Genomic DNA, 24,312 nt, shown 5'->3' with positions numbered 1-24,312 from the left:
TCAAATATCAATAAGGCAGGACGAGAAACCATCAGTTCTCAGTAATTTGTGGATTGGCTACAGTTGGGGAAGTCTGGAAGTCCTTTTAAAACAGGTCATGGTAACAGCTCCCCCACTGAAGCCTATGACAAAGTAACTTCCAGCAGTAGAGGCCACTATGGGAGGGGGCAGGGAGAGAAGTTCATTATTTTCAGTCTGCTGCTTTCTGTTTGCTTCTGATTGAACGGTTGTAGAAAACATACCAGTACACAGCATCTTAATTACTTTGTATAAGATATAGAGTATTGCTTTTAAAAAATAGGTGTGAACTGGAACCTTTTGCTATAATACACAAAAGTCTGCCACTGTTTTAATGCTTTATTTGAAAGACAGTTTGTCCCATTTAATATCCATTTGGGGCAAAAAGTAAAAAATCCTTCAAAACTCTTCCAGTCTTGCTTCTCACAGCTTGAGTTCGCTTGGCATGCTTTCTCCTTTCAGTCCAGCCAGAAGATTGTTGGCAGCCAACACTGACATGGCATTCCTTGTGGCGTAGGTGGCGCTTCCAATATGAGGCAAAATTACTGCTCAAGACACGGGGGGGGGGGGGAAGCAATTTAGGAAACGAGCCGGTATTTATCGACTTGTAATCACTAGTTCATGAATATATCGTTTTATCAGATACTATATCTTGATTCATGAAATCACTTGCTCAAGCCAACCCATTCCCTCTGTATTCTATTTCCAGGGCCCCATCTCTGTTAGATCAGTGTTTAAAGATATTATCTGTCTTTTGCAGGGCATGCCAATCCAATTACAGCCCAAAGACGCCTGCCTTGCAGAAAGGAGCAGGAGTGCAAAATTCAGAGGATGCCCTCTGCATTTTATTTCTTGCTTTACCCATGCACATACTTAGGGCATCATCGTGGGAGAGAGTATAGAAATGCCACAGGATGTAGCAGGCATAGATTTCTTTTAAGAACAACTCCCAATTTAGAAAAGAACGACCCACAAGTTTCTAGCCCTTATAGTTGGCAAAGATGTTCTTTTGACACATTTCCACAAGGAAAAACCTCTGCTTGCTATTGAGCCTTGCTGGCTCAGTGCAAGTGAGACTTGAGCCGCACCTGTCTGCTTCTGAAAGGCAGCCGTTAATTCCCCAGGAGGAGACAGTGCAGAAATGGCCATGTGCACATTGAGTCTTTAGCGGAGATTCCTGCACTGCAGGGGGTTGGGCTAGATGATTGTTTGGGTCCCTTCCAACTCTACGATTCTATGAAATTAAGTCAGCTTACCACAGTTCTTGAGGGAAAGAAGCGGATTATCAGTAGGCAGAGGTTCTGGGGTTGTAACATCCAAGCCTGCTGCTGCGATATGGCCATTGACTAAAGCTTCGTATAGGTCCTTTTGATTGACAACAGTGCCCCTAACAGAGCAAAGGGAGAAAACGGGTGTGAAGGTGTTATTGAGCCTACATTGCACGCTGCAGTAAATAATTCAACAAGACTCTCATGGGAGAAATACAGATTATGGCTTTTCTTGACAGCTTAATATTACCACACTTTATGCCTTGCCTGAAGTAGCAAGGGTGCTGCTTTGCTGGTCTGCATCCCCCATCACTCTGGTACTCTAGGAAATCGTATGGGGGGGCAGCTTCCCCCATTTGGTGAAAGCAGCAGTGACTTGGATCGGTGCTAAGGATTAAATGACTCCCAGGGTCATTTACTTACTATTCAATGCATTGCACTAATGGAAGACAGCACAATGATTTGTGCTAGTGCAATGAGACTTCCCTCCTCCCACTGCACCCTGCACCCAAGCTTCTTGGTGGGGGGGGGAGGGGGAGAGAGACTGTTATGTCAAGCAAACAGAAATGCTTGAACTGATGGGACCTTAGCACTATGCAGAATACAACCTGCTGATATTGTACATGCTAAGTTTTCTATTTTGGCTGGTGTTTGCTGCTTTAGAAATGCAATAGGTATGGAGCTAGGCAACCAGTTATTAGACAGACTGAGCAATATACAGCACTCACAGGAGCAATGAACATCCTGTCTAAGGGAAGGACTGCAGAATATTAGTTTTGAGTGGTGCAGGCCTGGATAGTGATAGACCTCAAGAGAGATCCAGCTAGTTAAGTGTTGTGAATATGGAAGCTTATTTCCACAATTGCAGCTTCTTTACAAAACCAGGGCAAATGTCTCATAAAGGAAGCACGGCTGCAAGGGAAGATATGGCGTCTTGTACTGCAATGTATTTATCATGCAGTGAAGAGATTTGGACACGGTGGAGGCCCTTAATTAAAACGGGCAGGGGGAATGATTTGTGCATTTTAAAAAACTTGTGATAGACAAGGGTATGTTGCAAATCTAGGCTCACGCTCCTCCATACTGTCATGTTACTTCAGTCATGCTATGCAGTGGCACTGGGACTTGGCATTGTCTTGGGGGATGTGCCCCCGATTCCCAGCCTCCACTCTGGGCCACATCTGGTTTTACCTGCTTGTGTTGATGAACACAGACGTCTTCTTCATCTTGCAAAAGAAGTCCCGATTGCACATCCCCTGAGTGTCGGGTGTCAGAGAACATGTCACAATGACAAAGTCCGACTCTTCCGCTAGCTTGGCAAGGGGCACTGGAGAAAAGAAAGAAAGAGGAAACTCACTGTGGTCTGTTTAAGAGGTTTACCTACTTTCACGAGCTTTTCCTATTGACCAAAACAGCAAGGGTCCTTCTGAATAGAGTCAGGAGAGCAGGGATGATTCAGGCATGCTTGAGTCTGCACAATTATGCTGTTGGCACTCCTTGAACCCTGTTGCGGCATTCATATGAGCCAAGTCAAATGGGAGGAATTGCCCTACTTCTGTTTTCAGAGTGTACTGTTCTCCCCATCACCATGAAGACGATGATGTACAGCGATGTGTGCATATCCAAGTGTTCTGTTCTTTCAAAAGGATCCTGTTTGACTCATTGAACTACATGGCACTGTGGGCTCTGAACTGCTCTGAACAAAAATCTAACAACCATCCAGTTTGTGCTGTACTTTGCCTGAAGGGATGGATGACTGATCTTCCAAAACACGCATGCGTAAGGTGCATGTGGCTGCCATGTTTGTTCCATATTGACTCTTGACTTGCAGTGCTATCCCGGTGCAGCAGTCGGTACGTCACATTGTAAACAGCATGTCTCCAGAAGGGAATTGCTGATCTCTAAGCGAGACTAAGGTTAACTGGTGATGGCTGGGTCCCTGCTTTGGCAATACTTGCATGACCAAATGACTTAGGAGGTGGGGTGCATAGCCCTGATTCACGAAGGGATGTATACTCCTCACTTTTAACTATGGTCACTGGGAACAGGAACAAATAAATCTTAAAATTTTGTCAAACTGAAACAATCGTTCTCATTTGCAGGAATTGAGTGAATCCTGTTTTCAACCAACGTAACACCCAAGTCTTCTCATTTCAGAGATTCCCCCCCCCCCTCACTGAAGTGACGTACAAAAATCCATACTGGATCAGGCCCCTGGTCCATCTAGTCCCAATGTCCTGTTCTCACAGTGGACAACCAGATGCCTGAGAGGAGCCTGCAAGCAGGACCTGAGCATAAGGGCACTTTCTCTGCTACAGTTTCAAGCAACAAGTGTTCAGAAACATGCTGCCTCTGATCTATGGAGGCAGTGAATAGCCTCCATTGTGCCCAGTAGCCACCGATAGGACTTCAACTTCAGTTTTCTACTCCACATCCATGGGGGGGGGGGTAGTATTAAACACACATAAAGAAATTCCACTAATATGAAGATAGAACTCTCACCAAACTCGGCTTTCAGTTCCATAGCAGCTTCAGGTTTGGGGTGGCGTCCTGCATACAAAAACTTCTTGACTCCAAATGGCTTCAGACGATGTGCTACAGCCTGGCCTAGAAACACGAGGAACCAAAGGACATCACATCACTCGCTAGGCAAGGATGTTTCATCCTTCAAGACAGAGAAATGGGGCTTCTGAAAATGGTGTTAGCACTGCAAAGGTACATGCAAAATTCACATAATTAAAGGCTTTCTTTAATGCTGAGCGCCCAAATCAAAACTTAGCACTTGAGCATTCTCAGATAGAGAAGCAGATGAGAAAAACTGGTAAATCGGGGTAGATGCAATTGTTTTACCACATCTGCATACCTGATCCATGGTTAAAATCTTACCATTTGGCAGCAGGATAACTTTGTACAAACTGTGTACAGTGAAACTTCGGTTTTCGAAAGTTTGACTTCCGAAATGTTCAAACATCAAGGGTCAAAGGGCGGTTGACAAAATCCCAGCCATGCCGCAGAGTAAGCTACACTGACTACAATGGGACTTCCTTCTCTGTAAACACATCTAGGGTTGCACTATTACCCAGAGTGTTGAGTGAAATCTTTCCAGGTAAGAGGCCACAACTATTCTGAACTCAGTTTCTCCAGTTCCCCAGTTGGTCCATTGGCAGATGAGCCATGAGCAGAGCTTAAGCTCTTGCTGTTCCCTGTGAATTATCTTGCAAACGGGCAGCTCTACATTGAAAAGACGGCAATGCTGCGCTAAAGGCACTTATGGCACCATATATCTCAGAAGTTGGGTATGTGAGAGAGGCATCAAACACTGCACGGCTCCTTTTGGGGTCATGGATATTTGTTCAAAGAGACAATCAATAGTAGAAAGTCCACGTTGCGATAAAGTGAACAGTACAAGCTTTAGGACTGATAACCTGAGCCTAATCTCAGATGCTCAGTTCTGCAGAGATTGTGCAGTTAAATGTCTCTACACAGATGCAGCAGATACCTCCTTCGGGGTGGCGACTTGAGGTTTGGACCTGGACATGCATGTAATGCTTGTTTCTCTCTTGACCTACCTACCGTGCAAAGACGTTGTGATGGTCAAACCAGCTGTGAGCACCATGGTGGAAGGGCAGGCTGAAAATGAATGTAGAACTCAGCTTACCTATTCTTCCTAGCCCTATAATCCCAACGGTGCTGTTGGAAAGTCCATAGCCACACATCCAGAGGGGTTTCCATGTGGTCCAGCCACCACTGCGAAAAGGACACCAAATTACAATGGGAACAGCCCCAGAGCTTAGCAGACAAGCATTAATGTAATGGCAAGAAAAAGCTGCATTGGCTAAACAGGCTCTTAGCTAAAATTCCAGAAATGAGCAGCTGTAGACAATGGCAACCCACAGACACTGTTATCTTGTTACCTTAGACAAAGGAAGAAATCCTGCTTTAAAAACTTTGATCCACCCTTTATCTTGCAAGGCCCACAATGATTTCAGGCCTAATCCCATTTTCTACTCTCTATCCCCGTATCAGTTGGGTGGACTCCGGAAAATAACAGACAAATATAAAATGGGCACTGGAACCAACATCTGTCTTATAATGTCCAGGGATAGATGCTAAATTCTGCCAGTTGAGTAGCCCACATCTAGCTATCAGTGGTTCAGCAGCGTGCACTTAGATACCTTGATCCAGTGTTTCCCAAACTTGGGTCTCCTGCTGTTTTTGGACTACAACTCCCATAGTCCCTAGCTAGCAAGACCAGTGGTCAGGGATGATGGGAACTGTAGTCTGAAAACAGCTGGAGACCCAAGTTTGGGGAACACTGCCTTGCTAGATTTGCACCACCCTGTCACCACAATATAACTAAAGCATTTATTCAACTATAACTAGGATTATTATATACTCTTTAAGAATGCTTAAAAGGAAAGCAACACTTCATGCACACTCTCTCATTCATCCGTACAACAACCCTGTAATGTAGGTCACTATTATTACTTCTCATATTGCAGGGTGAAGCTGAGAGTTCAGGATGTTGCATGCAGCTATCTGATGAGTTCATGCCAAAAAGCAAGATTTGGACGGGGGTTTTTCCACTTCACAGTTCAGCCTCAGGGAACTGGTTCAGACTGTAGTTGTAGTGCAAATGAACTCTGCTGCAAGTGTCAGCTTGCATAGCTGAATGGAAATAAAACCACATGCCAAAGACAAAATAGCTTGAAGCCCAAAGTTCAGGAGACTTTGTCACCTCCTGGCAACTAGTTTTCAACGTGCATGGATTTTTAAATCGTGTGTGTGTGTGTGTGTGTGTGTGTGTGTGTACAAGGAGATCCTCCTTAGGACAGTCCAGCAATGGTTGTATAAGTGCATCCACAGTTTCTGTGAAGCAAGTAGAGGATCTTCTTTGCATGCAAAAGGTAAGTGGCATTTCCAGGTAGGGTGCCCAAGAAGCCCACCTAAAACCCTGGAGAACTATCATTCAGAGCAGACAACACTCAACTAGACAGACTAACCATCTGACTTTGATTAAGGCACCTTCCTACTTTGCTGTGAGCCACAGTTGCCTTTTTTAATATGCTGAATGAGGCTAAAAGACAAAATAGGACACGACCACACCCTCTAAGCAGTTCAATCAGTGTGGTGTGGAAGTCCCATAAATACCACTTTGGACACTCACTTCTTCACTTCCTCCACAGATTCTGGCAGCCTGCGGGATGTTGCTAGGAGCAAAGCTACTGTGAGTTCAGCCGTGGCATCTGTCAGGATGTCTGGCGTGTATCCCACACGGATCCCACTAGAATTTGAAAGAAGCAGTCAGATCTTCTGTGTTTTTGAGCCACAAGGCACTTAATGACTAGTTTTCCCCCTGTCATGATAAGATGTAGTTTGCCTCTAAGAATCACCTTTAAAAAGATGTGAGTCTTACCGCTTTTTTATTTCCTCAATGGCAAGATGGTCATATCCCACAGACAACGTACTGATTACTTTCAGGGATGGTCCTGAAAAAGATGAAGACCACGTGCTCAGAACAAAGGTCATTAAGAGGAAGGCAACTAGTGTTGAAGTAACCGGGCATGAGAAGGGGTTAATTTCCTTTAATGTGCCTAAATCACCCCAAGGATGAGCTAATAATGGGTCAGTCAAGCCAACTGCTATGGTAATGGCCCAGTGCTCCAACTATATCTATGATTAATGCCCATCAGTCTGTTAGTTTGCAATTCGTCTGTGAGTTGTCAGTCTGTTGGTGTTACTTGTCCAGTGTTACATCTTGAATTGCTGGAGTTTATTTGGAGCAATGGAATTATTTTGTACTTGTATGTATCTGTATATGTCTGTATCTACATTCAGAACTGTTTTAGTGAGCCTTAACTTCTGCAACAGTAAACTATTTGGACCTTAAGCTTCTTCCATGTGGTGACTGGTACTGGGAGCAACTTGCACTGCGTGGATATCTCACCTGAGATTCCCAACAACTAGTTGGCAGAGAAAAGCAGTGAAGTGCTCACCTCAAACACGAAAGCTTCTACCAGCTTCAGAAAGCATTAAAAGCTAAAGAAGTTGGCAGCAACAGACTTGTCAAGCCTTTGGCTGGTTACTAATAAACACAGAGAAATGAAGAAGGCGATTTTTTGATGAGGTTTCACAAGGTCCTGCTTGAAAAGAAACAAAATAATAAAAGAATGTCAGCTATGAATGGAAAACTAGCTTTTGAGCCATTAAAAAGCGGTGAGCTTTCATTCATTAATCTGTGCAATTGACCAACAAAATACAGTGTTACCTTGGTTCTCAAAAGCCTTGGTACTCAAACAACTTGGAACCCACACACTGCAAACCCGGAAGTAAGTGTTCCAGTTTGCAAACTTTTTTCAGAAGCTGAACGTGCTCTGTTTTGAGTGTTATGCTTCCGATTTGAGTGTTACGCTGAGGTCTGTCTGTTTTTGCTATTTATTTTGTGTTTTTGTGGCTCTTTTTTGTTTTTGTGACTGTGTGGAACCCAGATCAGCCTCTAATTCATTGATTGTGTGACTGCAGTACATTGTTTATTGCTTTCATTTTATGGATCAATGGTCTCATTAGAAACGTAAAATTCATGTTAAAATGCTGTTTTAGGGTTGTTTTTAAAAGTCTGGAACGGATTAATCCATTTTGCATTACTTTCTATGGGAAAGCGTGCCTTGGTTTTGGAACGCTTTGGTTTTGGAACGGACTTCCAGAACAGATTAAGTTTGAGAACTGTATTGCACTGAGGATTATCCACACACCCAGATTAATCAGTGGGGTAACAACAACCCACAGATACAAACACAGTATAAACACATACAAACACACAGTATAAAAATGAGATTTAACAGCACATTTGGCTCGTGGAACTTTCCCCAAAAAAACAGACTGTTTGGCCAGATAATCCTGAGGAGCTGAATGCAAACTTTCACCAAAAGGAGATAAGAAGAAGAATGAGGCTGGGGTTGAGGCCAGTCCCATGAATTTATTCCAGTTCCACCTCTTGAAAAGAATTAGGCACCAACTTCAGCTTTATACAGATGCAGGGCTTTGGTCTGCATTCGCACCAGTATCTGGGGAGCAGCCAATAACTTTCCCTGCCCAGGTTGTCACATGGATTGGCAAGTCACTGGCCGTGTTAATGTTTCTACAGCCCACTCTGACACCATTCCGTTGAGCTCCCACCCAAGGTCTCACCTGCAGCATCCAGGACTTCCTTGTCAATCCGGTCAGACAAGAGGCACAGGAGCCCGTCTTTGCCAGCCACCCCCGCCAGCAACTCAGACTGTGGGATTGGTTCATCTGAATCCCATTGCTGGACACTGCAGCATCAGAGGAAGCAAGAAAGGCAGAATCACACAGAGCAGATCACAAACTGGAACGTGTCCAGAGGAGGGCAACCAAAATGGTCAAAGGCCTGGAAACGATGCCTTATGAGGAACGGCTAAGGGAGCTGGGCATGTTTAGCCTGGAGAAGAGGAGGTTAAGGGGTGATATGATAGCCATGTTCAAATATATAAAAGGATGTCACATAGAGGAGGGAGAAAGGTTGTTTTCTGCTGCTCCAGAGAAGCGGACACGGAGCAATGGTTCCAAACTACAAGAAAGAAGATTCCACCTAAACATTAGGAAGAACTTCCTGACAGTAAGAGCTGTTTGACAGTGGAATTTGCTGCCAAGGAGTGTGGTGGAGTCTCCTTCTTTGGAGGTCTTTAAGCAGAGGCTTGACAACCATATGTCAGGAGTGCTCTGATGGTGTTTCCTGCTTGGCAGGGGGTTGGACTCGATGGCCCTTGTGGTCTCTTCCAACTCTATGATTCTATGATTCTATGAAGTCAACACGAGGCACTAGAGCAGCCTTTCTCAACCTGTGGGTCCTCAGATGTTGTTGAACTACAACTCCCATCACCCCTAGCTAGCAAGGCCAGAGCTCAGGGATGATGGGAGGTGTAGTCCAACAACATCTGGGGACCCACAGGTTGATAACCGCTGCGCTAGAGGCTGCACAGCTTTCGCCACCATAGATCTTCAGTTTTAATTGGCAAGGACAAACTTTAGTAAGATTGGGCACCAGTTGCTTAACCTGGAAGCTGTTCTATTGCAGGAGTGTTGTGTATTGTAACAGGACGAATGAAGATACTAAAATATATCACTCATGCTGAGGAAAAAAGGTAAAGGGACCTCTGACCATTAGGTCCAGTCGTGGCCGACTCTGGGGTTGCGGCACTCATCTCGCTTTATTGGCCGAGGGAGCCGGCATACAGCTTCCGGGTCATGTGGCCAGCATGACTAAGCCGCTTCTGGCGAACCAGAGCAGCGCACAGAAACGCCGTTTACCTTCCTGCCAGAGCGGTACCTATTTATCTACTTGCACCGGTGTGCTTTCGAACTGCTAGGTTGGCAGGAGCAGGGACTGAGCAACGGGAGCTCACCCCATCACGGGGATTTGAACTGCCAACTTTCTGATTGGCAAGTCCTAGGATCTGTGGTTTAACCCACAGCGCCACCCGCGTCCCTTCATGCTGAGAAAGGTTGCTATAATTCAGTAGGAAACTATCCCTCACTCCCTTTAACATTTCAAAAGCCAAGGCTGTGGACATGGGTGTTTGCATTTTTTACCAAATAAAACAACACCTCCTATTGGTTTCCAGTGGCCACACACTACCTCTGCCCACTTCGGGAAGAGGAATACTCTGCCCAAATCCTCCTGCGTATGCCCACCTCAGTGAGAAAGGGGCCCGTGTCCAGATGTACCTGCTTCTATCTGCTCAGAGAGAAACAGTGTGCCCACATGCCCCTGCTTTTGCTGCCTGCCGAGAGAAAGGAAAACTGCCCCTTGTGACCTTGCTGCAACACTGAAGGGAGAAATAATGCCCTTTGTGACCTCAGGCTGATGCTGATGGCAGAGAGACTGGCCCAATTTTGGCACTGCACAAGTCACTGCTGAAATGTGAGACGCCAGGGTCCACCACTGCCCAGGCAATGTGTGGACACAGAAGAACCCAGCACTCCTTGAAATGGGCAGCTGTTGGGCCAGAGACTTTGGGTTCAATATACAACTTGCAGCATGGAAGAAGTTACGGAATTGGGATTTAAAATTCACAGCATGTTACATGTTGAAAGAAAATTATATGAAAACGATGTACCGTTGGTATTTAACTCCTAGTAAATTAGAAAATTAGGGACGCAGGTGGCGCTGTGGGTTAAAGCCTCAGCGCCTAGGGCTTGCCGATCGAAAGGTCGGCGGTTCGAATCCCTGCGGCGGGGTGCGCTCCCGCTGCTCGGTCCCAGCGCCTGCCAACCTAGCAGTTCGAAAGCACCTCCGGGTGCAAGTAGATAAATAGGGACCGCTTACCAGCGGGAAGGTAAACGGCATTTCCGTGTGCGGCTCTGGCTCGCCAGAGCAGCGATGTCACGCTGGCCACGTGACCCGGAAGTGTCTCCGGACAGCGCTGGCCCCTGGCCTCTTAAGTGAGATGGGCGCACAACCCCAGAGTCTGTCAAGACTGGCCCGTACGGGCAGGGGTACCTTTACCTTTACCTTTAAATTAGCAAAAATGTGTAAAACGGAGTCAAATGCAAGCTGGAAGTATAAGGAAACAGAAGGCACCTTTTATCACATGTGGTGGAAATGTAAGGTAGTAAAAGAATTTTGGGAAATGATATATAATGAGTTGAAAAAAATGTTTATAATAACCTTTTCTTTAAAAAACCCGAAGCCTTCCTTTTAGGAATTCTAGGTGCCGAAATCCTAAGGGAGCAGAAAAGACTATTTATGAGTGTGACCACGGCTGTGCGGATGTCATTGGCCCAGATATGGAAAGAAGATAAGGCCCCTACCAGAGAAAAATGGCAGATCAAGTTGATGGATTATGCCAAATGGCTAAAATGACCGGAAGAATTAAAATCAGGAAGAACAAATTTTAATAAGGAATGCGGAAAATTTAAAACTTATCTTAAAGACCATTGTAAACAGTTAAAATCATTAGTAGGATTGGAATAACACTTGTAGTTTAATGGTGAATTTTGGATACAATGGAGAGAAAAAAGATTTGGATTATCATAAAAGATGCAGGAGGAAATGATTAACAATAGGACCCACAAAGGGGAGGGGGGAAGTCCAAGAGATTCCTTGCAATCTTGTTTTTATGTTGGACGTTGAATATGTGACTGTAAAATTTTAATCTGAAATAACAAATGAAGAAATTTTAAAAAATGAAATGGGCAGCAGCATGTGAAGAGATAATCAGCAAGCAGGGAGAGCAGGAGAGTTGGCAGGTAGATGCCCAGCTGTTCCACTTCCACAACGGCTGCTTGCCGAGGTTTTCAGCCAGATCTCTTCCTCCTCCTCTGCCCTGAGTTGCCAGGCATGTGGAGGATTTGTGGAGTGGGCAATGAGGTCTTTCATGTGGCCCAGGGCAGCATGAGTCTCTCGCACGACTTCTGCCTGTGATGAAGTCCAGTGCAGCATGAGAAACACCCACCCCTCTCTTGAATGCTCCAGCATGTGTGGGAGGGGGGGTTTGGGGTAGGGGATTCACACCAAGCCTTTGGCCAGGGCACAGCCTGACTCCCTCCTTTGGCAATCTTCACAGAACTCTAGCCCAATGGTTGCCATCAATTTGATTTGAATTCATTTTATAATGAAATGATTTTAGAATGTTGTATTATTTTATTGTTGTTAGCCGCCCTGAGCCCAGCTTCGGCTGGGGAGGGCGGGATATAAATATTATTATTATTATTATTATTATTATTATTATTATCACCCTGAGCTGCGGCAGGACGCAGAAGCAAGGCCACCCACCCCAGGGGTGGCGCGGAGGGGAAAGGGAAGCATCAATAGTGACCACAAGTTATGGCCTAGAGACTGATCCCAGCCAATTTTAGTCTCCAGGTTTGCACAAATGATTAACCATTAGCTGGCCTGGAACAATGGCAGTCTTATTTGAACGTAGTCAGCTGGTCATCACAACCGTTTAAACAGACAAAATTACTCCAAGGCAGGGTGGATAAAAATCAGTAAAATAAAAATCAGATTTTTTTATTAAAATCAGATTTTTTTTAAGGTTTTTTTTTATTTAAATTGGATTTTTTAAAATAAAGTGCTTTTGGAGGGAAAATCTTTCTAAAGACAGTTTTCTATTTAAGTTACATTATAGTCCAAATGCTGTTCATCAGGAAATAAGGGTTTATTTTATTTTTGGGGGATAAAAATGTAGATGTTTATACAGTGGACACTCGGGTTGCGAACCTGACCCATGCAGGAGGCATGTTTGCAACCCACAGGGTTTGCAACCCGCAGCACTGCGTCTGTGCACGTGCGGGCTGTGATTTAGCACTTCTGCGCATGTGCAACCGCCGAAACCTGGAAATAACCCTTTCCGGTACTTCCGGGTTTCGGCGCGTCCGTAACCCGAAAAAACACAACCTGAAGCGTCTGTAAACCGAGGTATGACTGTATATGTGTGTGTGCTTGTCTGTACGCACTTTCAATATTGTTTTTAAGTATGGTGTCAGGAGATGGTACCCACTTTATCTGGTCTACTACTATATATGCACCCTGGGTCCAATGCAGGGATGGAAAAGCAATGGCCCTGCAACTGCTGTTGGGACCATTGATCCCATTGTCTATTGGGCATGCTGGCTGGGACGCATGCAACCTCGGAAGGGCTGCAAGTTTCTTATCCCTGCTCAAATGCTACAGACAGGCCTGCTTTGCTTTGTAAGCCGCCCACCCACCATTTTATTTTTGCAGGTCGCCTTTCCACAGCTCAAACCACGCTCGAGGCGGCTTACAATATGGGAGGGGGGGGAGATACATAGTCACAACATAACAAAGGTCGTTCTAAACAATAAATAAAACATTTAAAAGATGTGCAACCACAAATCCCCCTCCCTCCCTCTCTCTCGGGCGGGGAAGGGCCAATGGAACTCCTCGCTCCAAGACGACGGCAGCCCCAACGTGTTGCTTAGCATCCCCTCCAGCCAGTGCAGCATCTTAATGTAGTGATTTCCCCCTCTGCATCCCTTTCATAACTCTATTTTTATAAATCATTTGTCCACCCATAGTTCAAATTTTTACTACAAGTTTTCTGTCAATCCAACCAATGTATGTAACTCTTGACAATAGCTTTTCAACTAAATTATAAACTTTCCCCATTCTTTATTAAAGAGGTCCTCTTCCTGGTTTCTAATTCTGCCTATAAGCTTTACCATCTCCATGTCGTTCATCAGTTTTGTCTGCCCCTCTTCTTTGGTGGGAGTTGTAGACCCTTAGGATCATCTAGTCCAACCCCCTGCAAAACACAGTCAGTGGCAGCCAAAGCAGCCTGGCTCCATCAGTGCCAGATTTCTGTATAAGCTAAGCCAAAATCCCTTATTTTGGCTGCTGATCCCTTATTTTCGAGGCTGCTGGTCCCTTATTTTCAAATCTGTAAGTTGACAGCTATTGGGCATGCTGGCTGGGACGCATGCAACCTCGGAAGGGCTGCAAGTTTCTTATCCCTGCTCTAATGCTACAGACAGGCTTGCTTTGCTTAGTAAGCACCCCCATTTTTATTTTTGCAGGCCGCCTTTCCACAGCTCAAACCACGCTCGAGGCGGCTTACAATATGGGGGGAGGGGGGAATACATAGGAACCACTTAACAAAGGTCGTTCTAAACAATAAATAAAACATTTAGAAGATGTGCAACCATAAATCATAACCGAGATCTAGATACAAAAAAGCGACAGCAGCAAACGGAAAGCAGCAAACGCACACAAACACACGATTTCCCAAAGGTGCACACGCAAGAGAAGGAAAGAGAGGGGTTCACACGTGCGTGTAAGAGTCCGCGGGCAGCCGGGCGACCTTCCCAAGGGGAGAAGGGGAGTGTTTCTCCCTTGCACCACCAGCCCGTCTCCCCGCCAGCCCACTTACTCTCCGGCCCGGCTCAAGGCCGCCAGCCCCTCCGGGGGGATCCTCCGCGTCACGAAGACCTTCATGAGTCTCTGCACGGCCGCCGCTCTCATGCGCCGCGTTGCAGAGGCGACTCCGGGCGAAGCGGCTCCTTCCCCGCCCCGTAACCCTTGGCCCGGGCGGCGTCCGGCGGAGAGCGGCTTGTTCGGCAGCGCCCCCTGGTGCCCATCCGCGGCCACGTCCAAAGCGCGCAGACGGCTCGCCTCGCCCAGATGTTGGCGCGTGTTCTTCTCAAACAAAAATCCTTGTCACTGTGTGAATCCTGCGGGTGAATGGGGCTGAGGCTAAGCAAAATAACATTCTTTTCCAAAGGGCAATGTCCTTTGGACTGTTTACTTCCTAGCTGTCGCAAGCAGTGCACTTTTTTCCTGGGGGTACGCAGGGGTACGCAGACCCTAAACATTTTGTGGATCTTTGTATTTTGGTTCATTTACTGTATTTGTTTTTCCCAGTTTGAACTATGAAATGGTGGTTTTCTTGAGTCAAAATGAGAGTAGCCCTAAACATTCTTTAAGAAAAAAAAAGCACTTGGTTGCAAGCAGGGCCGGATTTAGGTTTGATGAAGCCCTGAGTTACTGAAGGTAATGGGGCCCTTTATATATGTCCAGCTGTCCTTTGTCAACAACAAATTCTCGCTGTTTTTTGTGTTGAATATATGCTATATATGTGGTAATTTATGGACCTAATAGGTATCTAGATATGTATTTTATTAAAGTAATCGCTGGACTGAAATACAATTAAGAAGTATATTGATAGTGAAATAATTATTAGCTCTACCTAAAAATGATTTTTTTATTCATAACAAACTTAATAATGCAATAACAAAAGTTCCTTTAGAAACACAAAGGCCCATCACTTACATCATAGGAGCCTACCCAACACAAAACACTGTTGCTATATGTAGGTTTTGTTTTATTTAATTAATTTTATTTGTTTTTTATCTTCTATTTTGGAAATGTACATCCAGTTTTTTCCCTCTTTTATTTTTTTGGGGCCCCCAAGAGAGTGGGGCCCTAAGCTACAGCTTGTTTAGCTTATACGTAAATCCGGCACTGGTTGCCAGTGGCATATCGGGAGTGGCGCTCCCAATTCCTTCATACCTGTAAGGTTATTTATTGGCTGGCTTTTTTATTGCAGAGTGAAAGAATTGGCAGCTTTTTAGTTTTTTAATTAATGGAGACTTTCCTTGTAATATGGCAACAGTGGCAGAGATGGGATGCCGTCCTTCCAACTATCCAGTGGTCACCGCGAACCCATATGCAACCTGGATTTGCAAGCGGGGGCAGTCTTCATATTTTAATTATTTTCACCTGGTTTGTGCTGTAGAACTGATTATATGCTTGTTCCCACTTAGAACTTCCTAAGCGTTCTGTGATGTGGGTTCTCATCTTTAGAGGTGTAAATAACAGCAGACTTTAAAAAAAATAATACACCACAAATTAATAAACTTTCCCTTCTTTTAGGAAAAACCCCCTTGTAACCAGCAAACACAGACAATGACTTCTTCTTGTTGCTTGGTCCTTTCTATTGCACATTCATGAGGCTAGAGGACAGCACTAGTACATACCCTCCAATATTTCTCTGATGAAAATAGGGATGTTCTATTCTATTATTATTATTATTATTATTATTATTATTATTCCGTCCCTCTGACTGGGTTGCCCCATCTACTCTGTGTGGCTTCCAACATATAAAAATATAATAAAGCATTAAATATTTTAAAATCTTCCCTATACACAGGACTGCCTTCAGATGCCTTCTAACGGTTGGTGGTAGAGCTGGTTCTCTGTCCATCTGGATGGAGAACCTTCTGGAAAGAGGCAGCGTTGAGAGTATTTTGAACTAGGTCCTTGGAGCCTGGGGTTCAAACCTCCACGCAGCTCTGAAACTCCCTGGGTGACCTTAGGGCAGTCGCTGTCTCTCAGCCTAACCTACCTCGCAGGGGTGTTGTGAGGATAACACAAACAGAGGGGGAAACATGTAGATCTGGAACATCCTCCTTTGAACACTGGGCTGTATGATAAAAGGATTTAAACACACACACAAACACACACACGGAGCCTCACTCACTCCTGAGCCTTTAACAGCAGCCTTAGGAGGGAGTGGGGATGTTGCCAGCATTATCTGACCCATGCCTTTCAGCTGAAATATCTCCCTTGCAAGTACCGTATTTTTTGCTCTATAAGACTCACCTTTTTCCTCCTAAAAAGTAAGGGGAAATGTGTGTGCGTCTTATGGAGCAATTGCAGGCTGCGCAGCTATCCCAGAAGCCAGAACAGCAAGAGGGATTGCTGCTTTCACTGCGCAGCGATCCCTCTTGCTGTTCTGGCTTCTGCGATTCAGAATATTTTTTTTTCTTGTTTTCCTCCTCCAAAAACTAGGTACGTCTTGTTGTCTGGTGCGTCTTATAGAGCGAAAAATACAGTAATCTTTTATTGAGATCACGCTGCCCACAAAAAGCTGGAAACAGTTCCTGCTGCTTTCAAGGTGCCTTCTTCTAGTAAGAAACTAGCTGAAGCTTTGAGGCACTAAAACAGGGAAGCAACGTAAGGACATTTTAGATTTAGAACACTCTCCCCTGAACACTTTAAAAAGAACACATGAGAAGTCATCAGTGTTTTAGTGTGCGTTTCTACCAATAAACCCACGCTTGTTTTAATATACAAATTTCTGCAAAACTTACAAAAATGTACAATAATCTTGAGTGGAGACATGGGCCCTGTTATAGCCAGAGGTGGCTGGAGCCAGAGGTTGTTTTAGGTTAGCATGACTAGTTTGGCAGCACTGGCTGCCGGCACTGCAGAGGGCACAGCAACAATGATGTAGGCAGCAAGGGGCACCGAATTTTAGCGCCGCACAGGGTGCTCCTGAAATTTGAGAGCCCCAAATCATCCACTGCTGCTCCCCCCTTTACCTGTTAGGTAAAGGTAGAGGGACCCCTGACCATTAGGTCCAGTTGTGACTGACTCTGGAGTTGTGGCGCTCATCTCGCTTTATTGGCCGAGGGAGCCGGCGTACAGCTTCCGGGTCATGTGGCCAGCATGACTAAGCTGCTTCTGGCGAACCAGAGTAGCGCATGGAAACGCCATTTACCTTCCCACCAGAGTGGTACCTATTTATCTACTTGCAGTTTGACATGCTTTCGAACTGCTAGGTGGGCAAGAGCAGGGACCAAGCAATGGGAGCTCACCCCGTCGTGGGGATTCAAACCGCCAACCTTCTGATTGGCAAGTCCTAGGCTCTGTGGTTTAACCCACAGTGCCACCCACATCCTGCCTTTAACTGTTAGCCCACCCCAATGGCAAATTATCGTAGCAGAGCACAATCTACAATCGTGTGATTTTAAGAATAGCTGTGTTGCCATTTGCAAACCAGTTTGAGAAGTGCAAATTAGGTGGTGTTTCCCATTAAAATGCAAACCAAATAAAATTTCTGCCCCTTCCCTAGCAGAATGCCCCCATTTACCTGCACACACAGAGGCCAATATCCTTCTGCCGATGTTACTAAAAGGGCAAGGATGCGGTGACCTGCAGACTGAAATAAGATGACAAGGAAGATTATAATGTAAATAAACACTTTGCTTCCATTGATGGAAATGCTAAGTGACGGGAAGTAAATCAGCTCTGCGATATTGTGGCTTCCAAATCCTCACCCCTTTTACCTTTTCTCTCCTGTTTCTCTTCCTGCCTGGTTGAATATATATGGTGCCTACACAGCTGTGATGAGAAACGGGGAATAGGCAGTGAAAGGATTCAGAAGCGATACATAAATCATATTAGAACAAAGCTGCTGCTGTTTATGCAAATAACCACAGACAGGAGCCAATTGGCGGAGGAATGCTGAGCAAGCTGGAAAGTGACTAATAAATGCTATTAAACATGGGTAAATCTGACGTTTCCTCAGTGATGAATAAAAAAAAACAAAGCACCATCCAGCGAAAAATATGCAGAGGGAATACATTTAAACAAAGCCCTTCCAGGGCTGTGCCAGGAATTATGTAGATGCGAAACTTTTGCCTTTGAAGAACAAATTACATATACAATTAAAGAAAATAGCATTGATAAATACTTAGGTGGTTCCCCCCTCCCCCTTTTCAGGAGGCTTTTGATCACTAAAAGATTTGTGGACGAAAAAAGAGGAGGACCTACATCAATAGGCGACGGGAGATGCAGAGGTCATTTCCTGCATGGTTATGTACGCTCAGTCTATGGACAAACATTTAGTCTGATACCATACCTCATAGTGCAGAAGGTGGGAAACCCAGAACTCTCCAATGTTGTTGGGACTCCAGCCCCCATCATCCTCAGCCAACATGGCCAATGGTCAGGGATGATGGAAACTGTAGATCAACAATGCCTGGAAAGCCACAGGATTCCTGTTCCAGGTCTATGCTGACTGGCAGTGGCTCTGCAGAAGGAATGGGCGATACAGTGGACGCTCAGGTTGCGAACGTGAACGTTTGCAACCCGCAGTGCCCGCAACCCTCAGCGGCACGGGTTGCGATTTGGTGCTTCTGCGCATGCGCAAAGTGCGATATAGCGCTTCTGCGCATGCACGACCTCCGAAAACTGGAAGTAACCCGTTCCAGTACTTCCAGGTTTCGGAGGTCCGCAACCCAAAAAAAAACGAAACCTGAAGCTTCTGTAACCCGAGGTATGACTGTATCTGGTTTTCAACTTTGTGATTTATCACTAGCTAAGCTATGGTTTTCCCCGTTGTGATGTATGGAAGTGAGAGCTGGACCTGGGGGAGGGAGACAGTGCTCCTGAAGGTAGGAGTCTATCAATTGATGAAGATGATCATCCAAATGTCATAGACCAAATGGAGCAAACAGCACGCAGACCTAGTGGTGGGAGGAAAAAATCCTTAAATAAGAGACACGGGGGAATGATTAATGGACTTCAATGTCTGTACACTAATGCACAAAGCATGGGAAATAAACAAGATGAGCTTGAGCTCTTGGTACAGCAAACTAAATATGACATAATAGGCATCACTGAAACCTGGTGGGATAAGTCCCACGATTAGAATGTAATAATGGAGGGATACAATCTATTTCAGAGAAACAGACCAGACAAGAAAGGAGGAGTGGCGTTATATGTCAGGGATGTGTATACCTGTGAATAGATCCAAGATTTAGAACCTCAAAGCCAAAGTGAGAGCATTTGGGTCAAAATTAAGGGAGAGAAGAATAACAGTGACCTCATTGTGGGAGTTTACTATAGATCCCCAAGCCAAACGGAGGACATAGACGATGCCTTCCTGGAACAGATGGCCAAGCATGCAAATGGAAGGGAGATAGTAGTAATGGGGGACTTCAATTACCCAGATATTTGTTGGATGTCAAACTCAGCCAAGAGCATAAGGTCAAACAGATTCCTCACTGGCCTTGCAGACAACTTCATTGTCCAGAAAGTGGGAGAAGCAACAAGAGGAACAGCCATTTTAGATCTGGTCCTAACCAATGTTGATGACCTGGTTAGTGGGGTAGAAGTGGAAGGATCATTAGGCGCGAGTGATCATGCTCTTCTGAAGTTTACTATACAGCGGAAAGGAGCAGCCAAGCATACTAGGACTCAATTTCTTGACTTTAAGAAAGCTGACTTCATAAAACTTAGGGAAGTGCTGGGTGAGATCCCATGGACAGTAATACTAAAAGGAAAGGGAGTTCAAGATGGCTGGGACTTTGTTAAGAGGGAGATAGTAAAAGCACAATTTCAGGCAATACCAATGAGACGGAAACATGGAAGGTGCCTAAAGAAGCCAGGGTGGCTATCTAAAGAACTTTTAACTGAGTTAAGATTAAAAAAGGATGTGTACAAAAAATGGAAAAGGGGGGAAACCACCAAAGAGGAATTCAAACAAAAAGCCAGCACGTGTAGACACAAAGTCAGAAAAGCTAAAGCACAGAATGAACTCAGGCTTGCTAGAGAGGTGAAAAGCAACAAAAAAGGCTTTTATGGGTATGTTCGTAGCAAAAGGAAGAACAAAGAAACAGTGGGGTCACTCAGAGGAGAAGATGGTGAAATGCAAACAGGGGACACAGAAAGGGCTGAACTCCTCAATGCCTTCTTTGCCTCAGTCTTCTCCGATAAAGAAAACAATGCCCGACCTGAAGAATTTGGAGCAAATGATTCAGCAGAGGAAACACAGCCCAGAATAACTAAGGAGATAGTACAAGAATACTTGGCTAGTTTAGATGTATTCAAGTCTCCAGGGCCAGATGAACTGCATCCAAGAGTATTAAAAGAACTGGCAGATGTGATCTTAGAACCACTGGCAGTCATCTTTGAGTATTCTTGGAGAACAGGCGAAGTCCTGGCAGACTGGAGGAGGGCAAATGTTGTCCCTATTTTCAAAAAGGGGAAAAGAGAGGACCCAAATAATTACCGCCCAGTCAGTCTGACATCAATACCAGGGAAGATTCTGGAGCAGATCATTAAGCAAACAGTCTGTGAGCACCTAGAAAGGAATACTGTGATCACCAATAGTCAGCATGGATTTCTGAAAAATAAGTCATGTCAAACTAACCTGATCTCGTTTTTTGACAGAATTACAACCCTGGTAGATGAAGGGAACGCAGTGGATGTAGCCTACCTTGATTTCAGCAAGGCATTTGACAAGGTGCCCCATGATATTCTTGTAAAGAAGCTGGTAAAATGCGGTCTTGACTATGCTACCACTCAGTGGATGTGTAACTGGCTGACTGACCGAACCCAAAGGGTGCTCATCAATGGTTCCTCTTCATCCTGGAGAAGAGTGACTAGTGGGGTGCCACAGGGTTCTGTCTTGGGCCCGGTCTTATTCAACATCTTTATCAACGACTTGGATGATGGACTCAAGGGCATCCTGATCAAATTTGCAGGTGACACCAAACTGGGAGAGGTGGCTAACACCCCAGAGGACAGGATCACACTTCAAAACGGCCTTGACAGATTAGAGAACTGGGCCAAAACAAACAAGATGAATTTTAACAGGGAGAAATGTAAAGTATTGCACTTTGGCAAAAAAAATGAGAGGCACAAATACAAGATGGGTGACACCTGGGTTGAGAGCAGTACATGTGAAAAGGATGTAGGAGTCTTGGTTGACCACAAACTTGACATGAGCCAACAGTGTGACGTGGCAGCTAAAAAAGCCAATGCAATTCTGGGCTGCATCAATAGGAGTATAGCATCTAGATCAAGGGAAGTAATAGTGCCACTGTATTCTGCTCTGGTCAGACTTCACCTGGAGTACTGTGTCCAGTTCTGGGCACCACAGTTCAAGAAGGACACTGACAAACTGGAACGTGTCCAGAGGAGGGCAACCAAAATGGTCAAAGGCCTGGAAACGATGCCTTATGAGGAACGGCTAAGGGAGCTGGGCATGTTTAGTCTGGAGAAGAGGAGGTTAAGGGGTGATATGATAGCCATGTTCAAATATATAAAAGGATGTCACATAGAGGAGGGAGAAAGGTTGTTTTCTGCTGCTCCAGAGAAGCGGACACGGAGCAATGGATCCAAACTACAAGAAAGAAGATTCCACCTAAACATTAGGAAGAACTTCCTGACAGTAAGAGCTGTTCGACAGTGGAATTTGCTGCCAAGGAGTGTGATGGAGTCTCCTTCTTTGGAGGTCTTTAAGCAGAGGCTTGACAACCATATGTCAGGAGTGCTCTGATGGTGTTTCCTGCTTGGCAGGGGGTTGGACTCGATGGCCCTTGTGGTTTCTTCCAACTCTATGATTCTATGATTCTATGACTAAACAACTAAACAACAACAACAACAAACATCATGGTATACCGATCTATCACAATGTCTGAAATAAGGATGGAGCTGTGTTGTGGCGTCGGCTGGCTTGACGGTTTCCCCTGCATCGTGATCTTTGCATCACACACACACACACACACCCTGATTCACAATATATTGCCATGTCAAAAATTACAAAACTGATAGCACAATATAGACTTCAAACTGGTTTGATGTGATACATCACGCAGCCCTCCTCTGCATGATTTCAGGCAGGATTTACTTCCAGCACTGCCTGGATATGTTAACTTGGGGTCTTCTATGTGAGCGAAGCAGGCAACCCTATTTAAGATTCATGTGGATTCTGAATAAGAGCGAGGATGGAGCAGAACTCTTGGAGGCATGTGCGCATGTGTGTGTGGTGCATGAACACATATGCATACATATTTCATAAAGGGAATAAGTATTCAGATTGGCGTCGCCGAAGGTTTGGTCTGCACAAACATTCAGCAACTAGTTTTCGCAAGTTATTTTCGCTCGGTGTGTTGCGAAGCATCCCTGGAGAATATTCAAATATAGCTCGGCTAGCCATGACTGGTCAGAGTCTCCCTGTGGCAGATTGCTGCTCAGTGGTTTCGCTGCGCCGCTAAGTGATTTTTGCTGGAAACAAATTTATAGTAGCATATCTGTTTCCTCAGAAATCTCAGGCAGGCAACTTGCAAATCCCAATGTCACGCATATTTGCCCCGCTAAGAATGAATTGCATGAGGAATGTTTGCAGAAAGGGGGATGCAAATAGAGCTTCGGGTCTGTCATAGAGTCAGCGCGGTGTAGCAGGGGGCTAGAATGTGGGACTTTATTAGAGTTTGGTCAGAGGCCAAAGTAGGCTTTATTTCACTCGGGTCAAAGACTCTGTTTGGCTGTCCCCTATGTGTGTTTGCGTACACACACACACACACTCACACACAGAGGCTGGGAGCCTCAATGGAGCCCCTCTGGAGGCTTCACCTGGGGCATAATAATAATAATAATAATAATAATAATAATAATAATAATAATTTATTTATACCCTGCCCATCTGGCTGGGTTTCCTCAGCCACTCTGGGCGGCTCCCAAAGGAATATTAATAATGATAATAATAAAAAAGCAACAAAACATCAAACATTAAAAACAAACAGGGCTGCCTTCAGATGTCTCCTAAAAGTCAGATAGTTGTTTATTTCCTTGACAGCTGATGGGAGGGCTTTCCTAGCTAGCCCCACCCCTTCCAGCTACAACTCTGGTTGGGTATATACAAATTGCAGAAAAGCGCAGAAAACAATAGTCTGGTAAAAACATAAAAGCAATGGCCAACTAGATGCCTTTGGGAAGCCTGAGAGCAGGATCTGAGCACAAGTGAACTCTCCCCTCTTGTGTTTTCCAGAAACTGGTGTTCAGAAGCATATTGTCTCCAACCATGTAGGCAGAGAATTGCCATCATTGGTATCTATTCTTATAGTCCTATCCTTCATGAATTTGTCTAATCCTCTTTTAAAGCGATACAAGGTTTTGGCCATCACTGCATCCCGTGACAATGACGTACATAATTAACTATGTGCTGCTTTCTTTTACCTGTCCTGAATCTTTTAATATTCAGAATAATAATAATTACCGTATTTTTCGTTCTATAAGACGCACCAGACCACAAGACGCACCTAGTTTTTGGAGGAGGAAAACAAGAAAAAAAATATTCTGAATCTCAGAAGCCAGAACAGCAAGAGGGATCGCTGCACAGTGAAAGCAGCAATCCCTCTTGCTGTTCTGGCTTCTGGGATAGCTGCATCCTGCATTCGCTCCATAAGACGCACACACATTTCCCCTTACTTTTCAGGAGGGGAAAAGTGAGTCTTACAGAGCAAAAAAATACGGTATATTATATTATATTATTTATACATCGTCCATCTGGCTGGGTTTCCCCAGCCACTCTGGGCGGCCTCCAACAAAATATTAAAAATACAATAAAACATCAGACATTAAAAAGCTTCTGGATAACCACAAGTTCTGCTCTTACCCAATTGCTCATCTACACCAGCAATGACTCTCTAGGGTTCCAGACATGAGTCCCGATGGGTGTGGGGAGCGGAGATATATGCCGCCTTGAACTCCTTGAAGGAAGGGCAGGATAAAAATGAACAACAAATAAAAGATAAACACAGTAAATAGGCATTGAGAAATCTTAGTCATAATCCAAGGCACAACTATGCTCACAAATCCCCAAATTCATTGCACACTTAACTCAGTGCTGTCTGGTCTTCCTGTCCACACAAAATGTGGCAAAGCTTGTTTGCATTCGTTTTTTTTTAAATA

The 24,312-nt window shown here is 44.8% G+C and overlaps 1 protein-coding gene across 1 annotated transcript; it reads right to left on the bottom strand.

The window, feature by feature from the left end:
- Positions 1 to 342: 342 nt before the first annotated feature.
- Positions 343 to 24,043, bottom strand: GRHPR (glyoxylate and hydroxypyruvate reductase). The gene is made up of 11 exons (XM_079959619.1): positions 24,017 to 24,043; positions 17,702 to 17,770; positions 14,198 to 14,463; positions 8,475 to 8,599; positions 6,703 to 6,775; positions 6,454 to 6,570; positions 4,945 to 5,033; positions 3,789 to 3,893; positions 2,478 to 2,613; positions 1,275 to 1,405; positions 343 to 563 (listed from the first exon to the last, which is right to left on the bottom strand). Exons 1-11 carry the CDS (start codon positions 24,026 to 24,028, stop codon positions 442 to 444), a joined length of 1,245 nt encoding a protein of 414 aa, XP_079815745.1. The 5' UTR covers positions 24,029 to 24,043; the 3' UTR covers positions 343 to 441.
- Positions 24,044 to 24,312: the final 269 nt, after the last annotated feature.

This window comes from Podarcis cretensis, assembly GCF_951804945.1.
Source record: "Podarcis cretensis genome assembly, chromosome: 17".
Lineage (NCBI taxonomy): Eukaryota > Metazoa > Chordata > Lepidosauria > Squamata > Lacertidae > Podarcis > Podarcis cretensis.
The sequence above is the reverse complement of the archived record's forward strand: the minus strand, read 5'-3'. Positions and strand labels throughout refer to the sequence as shown.